Source organism: Otolemur garnettii, unplaced genomic scaffold (genome assembly GCF_000181295.1).
Source record: "Otolemur garnettii isolate 467f Iridium unplaced genomic scaffold, OtoGar3 scaffold00087, whole genome shotgun sequence".
Taxonomy (NCBI): domain Eukaryota; kingdom Metazoa; phylum Chordata; class Mammalia; order Primates; family Galagidae; genus Otolemur; species Otolemur garnettii.
Window position 1 is genome coordinate 7,358,046 of NW_003852482.1, and position 9,884 is coordinate 7,367,929.

Consider the following 9,884-nt stretch of genomic DNA (forward strand, 5'->3'; position numbering starts at 1 on the left):
AAAAAAAAAAGTTTAGCTTGTGTACTTGGCTCTTCTTTAGTCTTTGATTTGCCTTCAAAGTTCTTCCTGGTATCCAGAGTGCGGTTTCTTCCTCTCTTTATCTTCCCCTATTTTTCCTTTCTTGGGTTGATCTTGAACTTTTGGGGGTGAGAATATCTGGCAGAGAACAGGGCGGATGTTTGGGAGGTACAGTTAGTTCTCTGGGGTTAGAGGAATACAGGACAGCATGGAAGGAAAGCCCCTGCTGGCTGAGCAGACTCAGGAGAGAGACCAGTGCGTTTAGACAGCCTCCACTGCCACACTCCACATCGAAACTGGAAAATGGGCAAGTAGATTCCTTTCCCAGCTCCAAGCCAGACGCAGATTTTGTGTTAAAGATGAGCATCTAAAAGTCATGACTTGACCAAGCCCTTCTTGCGTTCTGCTGCAAAGAAACAACATTTTTATTATAAAGAACAAGATTTTGCTTTCAGTAGTTAGCTTCTGTCTTCCATGAGAATTGATTCAGCCCACCACAATTACAAGTTAGACTCATCTTTCTGAAATGAAACTTTTTTTGAGGCATGATCTTGCTGTGTTGCCCAGGCTGACCTCAACCTCCTGAGCTCAAATGATCCTCCGACCTCTGTTTCCAATAACAGATCACAAGTGCAGACCACCATGCCTGGCTCCTGCCTTATCGCCCTTAATATTTTTCTTGTTCTACTTTTTTTTTTTTTGTAGAGACAGAGTTTCACTTTATCACCCACGGTAGAATGCAGTGGCATCACAGCTCACAGCAACCTCCAACTCCTGGGCTTAGCCTCCCAAGTAGCTGGGACTACAGGCGCCCCCCACAATGCTGGGCTATTTTTTGTCGCAGTTTGGCCAGGGCCATGTTTGAACCCGCCACCCTCAGTATATGGGGCCGGCACCCAGCTCACTGAGCCACAGGCACCACCCTTCCTGTTCTACTTAATGAGATGTTTAACAATGCCTATCTGGAGGAATTAGTTTTTAAAAAAATTTTTTTACATAAAAAATGTAAGCACTTAAAATTTTTTTTCCCTTGAAAACCTCTGTTCTTTACAGTCTCTTTCCCTGGGCCCGATTGGAGCAGTTAGAGATGTTTGTTCTTGTTTGTTTGTTTCTTTTACTGTCTCCAGAGAAACAGAGCGAGGAATGGAAAGTGACTCAGGTGTTCTCAGAACACTGAAATAGGCTAGAAGCTTCTTTCTGCTTCTTAAAGGAATACATTCTATAGCAATTTCTCTTCCAAATCTCATCCATTCAGACTCAGCATAGTCAAAATTCTGGTGCTTCTTCTGCAGGTTATAGTTTTCCCTCTCCTTTCATTTCAGATGGAATGTAAAATTGCTAACCTTGGAACATCTTTACATTCATTAGCTCTGGGTCCCCCACGTGCTGTGCTTCCTACATCAGCTCCTTGTTGCCCCTTTACACAGTTAGTTAATTATTGTTATAACAATACAAAAATGCAGTTTTCCGATTCTGTGTGTCCTTCCTCATCCTGATGTCGTTACCTTCATCCATGTGTCGTTGTTGCCTCTTAAACCTCAGCTAAGTTTTTTTATGTTTTTCACTCGTACATAGATTTTTATCTTGTGTTCGCTGACATTCTTGTCTCTTGTGTCTAGAATGCGATTTCTAGAAAGTGCCATGAACATAGAATCATTTCCTTGATATTTTGATTTCTGTAACAGAAACAGACATGACTAAGTACAGCATATAAGCCTAAATTTGTACCTGTTTTTATGGCAAGTTGTAGAATTGCATTTTAAAGAGATTCTGAATACAGAGAGACCTTTCGTTGCCGTGTTTTCCCTTTCTAATTGAGACCCGTTATACTAACCGCCCAGCCGTGGCACTGCAATGTGAGGCCTCTATTTTGTTACTTACATCTCTCTAGTCCCAGCAACTCAGGCTCCTGCTTTCTGCGGCATTACACACTACCCTAATTCAAAAACCAGTTTCAGAAATAGCAGATGCATATTTGATTTTCTGAAATCTGCATCTACTCATGTTGTCAAGATATAGGGTATCTATGCTCCTTGAGAGAAACCTTCCAATTCTGGCTTTCATATTTTATCTGTTCTTTTTGTGGGTAAGGAATGAAGTCCCTCTGGGTAATGATTTTTCTCATCACTTTAAGGTTTGACACTTTCATGTTTAACAAACATACTTGGGTATTTCTGCTTTTAATATGACCTGTAAGAAAAATCCTCAATTTGTCCATGAATTTAAATCTTTGTTTAAATTTTTTTTTTTTTTTTTGCAGTTTCTGGCTGGGGCTGGGCTTGAACCTGCCACCTCTGGCATATGGGGCCGGCGCCCTACTCCTTTGAGCCACAGGTGCCGCCCTGTTTAAAACTTAAGGAGTATAATTTCAGGTGGTGTTTCCGATGTCATATTTTTGTTTGTGAAGTTTTATAAAACTTCTTTTGTTTCTATATGTGTAACTTCTTTAATATTCAGAATCCTATTTCTTTCTCCCTTTCCTTCTTTCTTTCTTCCTTTCTTTTAATAGAGTCTCACTCTGTCACCGTGGGTACGGTGCCATGGTGTCATTGTAGCTCACAGCAACCTCAGACTCTTAGACTGAAGCAGTCCTCTTGCCTCAACCTCCTGAGTAGCTGGGACTAGAGGCACAGCCCTCCGTGCCTTGATAGTTTTTATTTTCCTTCTATGTGTAGTAGAGATGGGTCTTACTCTTGCTCAGACAGGTCTTGAACTCTTGAGCTCAAGCAATCCATCGCCTTGGCCTCCCAGAGTGCTGGGATTACAGGCGTGAGCCAACATGCCTGGCCCCCAGTTGATTTTTTTTTTTTTTTTTTTTTTTTTGAGACAGAGCCTCCAGTTTTTGCCCAGGGCTGAGTGTGATCCTACTACATCAGGCATATGGGGCCGGCGCCCTACTCCTTTGAACCACAGGTGCCACCCCCCCAATTGATTTTTAAAAAACATTTTAAATGGGAGTTTTCTTACAGTTGCTCTTTGGGTAAATCTATACCTTCTGACACTTCCCTCTGAGGTAAAGGAAGCTAATTCCAGTAATATCATCCTAAGAGATTCTGTTTATAGATAGAGTCATGTAAGGTCTGCTTCTCAAATGGCCAAGTCCTTAGGAAAATGGATTTATCAAAAATTAGAGCATCCTCGAGTAGTATTCCAGATGCCACAAGCTGCAGTGCACTCAGTAAGATGAAGGGGATGATTCCCTTCCCTGAGTGAAGAATTTGCTGCAGAGGGAAGGGTTTGCTCATGGAGAGGATCTGGCCTCTGGGTCCCCTTTCCTTGAGTTTCTGACACTTACACAGAGGTACTTTTAGCCAGTTAGTATCTTACTGTATTGGCTTATTCCCAGGACTTTGAATTAATGTTGGTTTAGTACACTGTTGAACCACAAGCAGCACCATATTAAAAGCTGACCTGAATTTTGGAGGAAAACTTCCTTGACGACTGATTTGCATCTCATCATCTCAAAGCAAGCCATTTTTCTGAATGTATTTCTGGGTCAAGCCTTTGCTTAATTTGAAAAAAACTCAGATTCCAGAAAACTTCCATTAACCATTATCTACTGACTGACCTAGAAAGACCATTCTTAATCTCAATTGATTTGTAGGTTTGTAAAGGCAAAATTTATCTCTATGGAGCTTCACGATCCTGTAAGAATTCTGACGAAGGTGTAAGGACCTAAGCCAGTGGCCCTAGTTCACAGTTATTCTAGTTCAGTCTTCACTTTATAAAGGAGTCTAGAACATAAAACCAGATGTGAAAATAATCACAAAGGTCGGCATCTGCATATAGATTCACACAATTGCTATTGCCTCCTTGGTCTTTTTAACTTACTCAGCTTCTCACTGCTGAAAGCACCTGGGACAACTTTTCACTGGTTTAAATTCAAGGAGCAGAGAAAGTCAAGATTAAGTGTGAGGTCAAGGGTGCTTCAGGGAGCTTCTTAGACATTTTCTGTCTTTCTTAGGTTGTATATTACCCGACTTTCTTAATCTTTAGAAATGTGTGACTTGGAAATAGAAATTTTAGAGTATGTGTTATATGATAGTGGTTCTCCGAAGGTGGTCCCTGGACCCCTGGAAGGTCCTGAAGCCACACATGGAATCCACACGGCAAAACTGCATTCGTAATCGATTGTGTTTTCCACTGTGTCAACATTTGACCTGAGGGTGCGAAACATGAGTAAAACTGGTAGCACCTTAGCATGAGTCAAAGCTGTGGCTCCAAATTGCACTGGCATTTATTGTATCTTTCTTCATTAGTTGTTTTTAAAATTTGCAGTTCTAGTTTTAAATGTCTTTCATGAAACAGCAAAAATATTAATTTTATCAAATCTTGACTCTTTTTATTAGTGTGTGCACTGGGATGGAAAGTCTGCATAAAGCACTTTAAGTCATACCAAAATATTTATTTATGTGATTGTTGAAGTTGTAAGCTGAATAAGGTCGCTTCATGGGAGCCCCCCTTTTTTGTTTCTTTTCCTCTCTTTTTTTTAAAAGACAGGATTTCAATTTGCCACCTAGGCAAGACTTATCAGAAAATATGAGCTAGAGAATAGTGTACACAAGTCTGATTTTTTTGATATTTTATAATAAATGTGCCAACACTTGAAAGAACTACACGTATCAGTGGGATAACGGTCTCTAAGTGATCAATGAATAATGTAGACAATCACGCATTCCAAGATCCATTCCAAGTGCAAGTTAGACCTGTGGATTTTAAGTAAGTGTGAAAAGTTCATCGCTATGGTTTTTAGATTTCATTTTGCGCCTAGCCTTTGAGAAACTATTGTTTGTCAAGGCTTGGTATGGTATTAAAGAAGAATGTCCCCACTCGCCTGAATGGGCATTGACTTGCTCCTTTGTTTTCTAGCCACACATCTGTGTGAAGGTATATTTTTTTCATATGTTTCAAGCCCAGTACACCCATTCATAGCAGATCGAATGCAGAAGCATCTGTCAGAATCCAGCTGTCGTCCGTCCATTGAACCAGACATTAAAGAGATTTGCAAAAATGTAAATAAAGCAGTCCTTCCTACTAGTTTTTGTTTTGTTTCATAAAGTAGCTATTTTTTAAAATAAAAAAAATGCTAGTTCCATTCATGTGTACTGGACTTCTTAAATGAATTAATACATATTTTTAAAAATCTGGGCCGTGCCTGTGGCTCAAAAGGGTAGGGTGCCGGCCCATATGCCAGAGGTGGTGGGTTCAAACCCAGCCCCAGCCAAAAAATGCAAAAACAAAAAATAATAACAATAAAAATAAAAATCTCTCCATTTCTATCTTCTGATAGAGCAAATATTGATAAATATAACGCACTTGAACAAGCTCTTTGGGGTTTTCAGTGATTTTAAGAGGGCAGAGAGGTCCTCAGAAGCACTGTCAATGGACATTGAGCAGGCAGGGATGTGTTTCCAACAATGGCACCATCCCCAAAGTAGCAAAAGCTATTTTTTTAAAGGGCCACTTATAATATTTCCTCACAAAGGATTCTTTTTAAGATTTGGAATTTTTTCCATTAAGTTTTCCACATTTTAGTCAAGAATGTGAGTGGGTTGATTAGTTTTTCATCTGTTTTGAATTTTCTTTTAGCTCTTGTCAAAAAAGTCCATGCTGTGGTGATCCATGTGATAGCAGGAATGGGGTGTGGTGTCACTAGAGATGTCTTAATGTGTCATAAAAAGAACCGCGCTGTAGTCACAAACAAGCACTGATTCATTTGCTCCGGAGTCAGGTTTGTATTATTAAGATTATTCGGGCCCCATCATTTTGGTAAGTGCTGTATTACAGCTTGCAGAATGCTCTGGAATACAGCTCACTGTATGGAGAACATATTGCTGGTGTGAGGCCGACTCACTTTACAGCTTGCACCTCTTTGAATGGAAAATAGTGCAGCCCAGTGACAGATGGAGCTGATGCTGAACTTGAATGGTGATGGACGGCACAGCGAGTGCCTGTAGTTAGCAACATGTACAGACACGCACACATTTGCCGGGAGGGTAGGTTAAGTGTTCTTACCAAAAATAAAAAGTAGTTAAAGGAGTCAGAGGAAATTTCTAGAGTAGATGTATGTGAATATGGGGTGGATCGTGGTGATGGTTTGGGGGGTGGATACTTTTCTTCAAACTCATCAAGTTGTATACAGCCTTTAAATATGTATAGCCTTTAAAATGTCAGCCATACCTCAGTAAGACAGTTCTTAAAAATCTAAAGCCTGACCCGGAATGTTGCTATTATATTGTGTGCACTTGTGGTGGAACTGATGGGCAGCTTTGAATCTTCGTGTTGGTGGAGGCTCATCTTTATTTTTCATGATCCTCATGACTGATTAGTGAAATGAAGCAGGGATGGTATCTGCGTCCTTGGGCAAATGGTTACAACTTTGAGACATGTGGTGGCTTATCTCTCTGCAGTCTCGTTGCTGGGCCTAGAAGACTCATCCTCTATTACCGTTACCTCTCAGGAGGCAGCAAATTTTCCATGGAGAATGCGGTTTCCAGTGAAATTCTCCATTCCCTGCGATGTGCTAATGCTCTCTCTGGCTCACTTCCACAGTCCCTTCCGGGCTCTCCTTCCCCAGCTAGGCCCTCTTTACTAATCTTGTGCAAAGCTGCAGTAGTCTTCAGCATTCCTATCCAGGCTGCTGTTTCAGACCCACCTACCCCCAGCCTCCCTTCTTGAGCTTTATCTAGCCTCCCTTCTTGAACACAAATCTGTTTCCAACTCTTTTCCAGACATGTCAGCCTCTTGTTCCACATGTCAAAACTACATTTTAATTTTCACCCCTGCTCCTCGCTCTCTGGACTGTCTGGCTAATCATTAACAGCAGAACCAGAGACTCTCCCCATCATATCCCTCCCAGCCTCCTCGTTCAATCATCTGTGAACACTAATTGAATCTACTTGTTATATGCCCCTAAAAATTCTTCCCTGGTGCTCCCGTTTCCTCTCGCCTGGACTATTGGGGCAGTCTCCTGACTTCCCTACCTCATGATTCTATGGTCATGCCATTCTCTTTGCAAGTCCCACTTGTGCCCACTGGGTAGTTTAACCCCCAGCTCTGTGATCTAGCCCTGGACTAGCTCTAGTCCTACCAGCCACTGACACCAATTCCCTTGTGCCCCTCCTTGTCCCACCTTGCACTCAACTGGACAAGTCCACCTGATTCCTCCACACTTTTTTCTTTAGCTGTTGCAACTGACCCCCTCTTGTTTTTGCAGACTCCCAAGGCCCTCTGCAGATTGGGGCTATGCTTCTGTTCATTTTGGTTCTCCAGCTCCAAGCATTGTTCCTGGCACAGAATGTGGGCTTATTGCATGTTTGAATGAATAAAGCCCATGTTGCTGGGGCTTGCACCTGTAATCCTAGCCCTCTGGGAGGCTGAGGGGGGTGGATTGCTTGAGCTCAGGAGTTGGAGACCGGCCTGAGCAAGAGCAAGACCCCATCTCTACTAAAAATAGGAAAATTAGCCAGGTCTGTTGGCGGGTGCCTGTAGTCCCAGGTACTTGGGAGGCTGAGGCAGGAAGATCACTTGAGCCCAGGAGTTGGAGGTTGCTGTGAGCTATGATGCCACGGCACTGTACCCAAGTTTACCGTGAGACTCTGTCTCAAAAAAAGGAAGAAAAGCCCATGCAAATTACTTTATTCATCTGAAGAAAGCAGAATTTTGTAACTCTCCTCTCCTCTTTCCTTGCTCCAAATTTAATCAACTGTTTTGAGTTATTAGCCAGAGATAACAGTTAGGGCTAGTGGTGTGGCTGAGTTAGCAGGTGTGTGTCGGTGTGTGCACACATGCGAGTAGGTTTCACCTGTCAGTTTTTAGCATTTGGGAAAGACATTTTCCTTTGCACTGGGACACCCCTTTTATCCAAAAACCATGTTTCTAAAAAGAATAGAAAACATGAATGAATGGATCAGAGTTCAGTACTCCAGGCAGTTTTCAAACCAAATTTGGTAATGTTGATTTAAAATTGCTCAACAAAAAGCACCCAAGTATAATCATGGAAAATATTAGTGCTGCTTTCTATGTAGCAGCATACTGTTAAGAGAATCGTTCCCTGACATTGTGTTAATCACAGAGAAAGACTACAAACTCTCTCTTTGTTTGTTTTAACAGGATCAGTTTGACAACTTAGAAAAACACACACAGTGGGGAATTGACATTCTTGAGAAATACATCAAATTTGTAAAGGAAAGGACAGAGATCGAACTCAACTATGCAAAGCAACTCAGGTAAGTTGATGATAGAAAAGGTTATTTGTGAGCTGGGCGTCGTGGTGGGTGCCTGTAGTCCCAGCTACTTGGGAGGCTGAGGCAAGAGAATCACTTAAACCCAAGAGTCTGAGGTTGCTGTGAGCTGTGATGCTACGGCACTCTACCGAGGGTGACATAGTGAGGCTGTCTCAAAAAAAAAAAAAGGAAAAGGTTATTTGTTAACTGCAAAATGGATGGAAGGCTAACAAAGGCATGGTCCTTTCAATATTTTTTTCCTTTTAATGTAAAGTAATATTTCAATAGAAATAGTTGTTTTTAATACATAAAATGAATTTTCATAGAAGAGAAAAAATAAACTAAATAATTGCTTTTAGGCTCAGTTTTTTCCTAAAGGATATTTGCTAAATTTGGGGGAGCTTATTTTCTAAGTAAACTTTTTATTGAAAGCTAACATATATGTGAAGTGTGTACAAATCATCGATGTGCAGTCGCATATGTTTTCACAGCATGAACACACTCATGTAAACAGCACTCAGGTCAAAACAGAAGCTGACTGGCCTCAGAGGCCCCTGTGGCCCCTTCCAGGTCGCCACCCTCCCCAGCAGGGTTACCATGCTCCTGACTCTAACTGCATGGGTTAGTGGGACCTGTTTCTAAGTTGTATGCGGATGTAATGGATGTAATTAATCATTTGGTATGCATTCTTTTGTGCCTGGCTTTTTTTGTTCTCAAGCTTGTGACAGTCAACCACATTGTTGCATGTAGTGGCAATTTATTTATTTTTGCGGCTATTTTTAGTATTTTGACCCATGAGTGTATCACAACCCATCCAATTGTCTCTGGGCAATTATTTGTTTCCAATTTGGAGATATAATGAATACTGCTCCTAGAAGCGTTATTGTACAAGGATGGGCTTTTTGTGGATATAGGAATACATTTCCCAGGATATACCAGCAGTGGAATCGCAGGGTCACAGGTTACATGTGTGCTTAGCTTCAGTAGGTAAGGTCACACCATTTTCCAAGGTGCTTGTATTAATTCACACTCCTTCTAGCAGCATGCAAGGGATCCTGTGGAAGAGTATTTTAAATACTTAGGACCTCCTTAAAAATTTTTTTTTGTTGTTGAGACAGAATCTCACTTTGTTGCCCTTAATAGAGGGCCATAGCATCATAGCTCACAGCAACCTCAAACTCCTGGGCTCAAGTGATTCTCTTGTCTCAGCCTCCTAAGTAGCTGGCAGTACAGGTGCCTGACACAGCGCCTGGCTATATTTTAGAGATGGGGTCTTGCTCTTGCTCAAGCTGCTCTCAAACTTCTGAGCTCAGACAATTCACACACCTTGGCCTCCCAGAATGCTAGCATTATAGGCATTAGCCACCTCACTTGGACTTAAATTTTTATATATAATTTTTATAAATATAAATCTTTAAAGATTTAGTGATTATATTACCTAAGAAATTTGTGTTTCTGTAAAAGATATTTAAAAGTAGTTGGTAGACCTAACCTTGGACTTAAAGTGGCCTGCAAAATCTTTAATGATCTTACTGTACAGTTGAGCTGGGTTTTGCATATTGCTTTATGACTTGTTAAAGTGCTAGATGATGTTTGGTTTAGAAATATATAGTTTTAATCCAAAGAGCATCTACTAAGGGA

The 9,884-nt window shown here is 41.2% G+C and overlaps 1 protein-coding gene across 1 annotated transcript in view; it reads left to right on the top strand.

Moving 5' to 3' along the window:
- The window catches only part of FNBP1 (formin binding protein 1), a 125,501-nt gene that overhangs the window by 38,551 nt on the left and 77,066 nt on the right, over positions 1 to 9,884 (top strand). Inside the window, exon 2 of the mRNA XM_012808209.2 lies at positions 8,131 to 8,246. Coding sequence (XP_012663663.1) covers positions 8,131 to 8,246 — 116 coding nt within the window. The remainder of the gene's footprint in view (positions 1 to 8,130; positions 8,247 to 9,884) is intronic.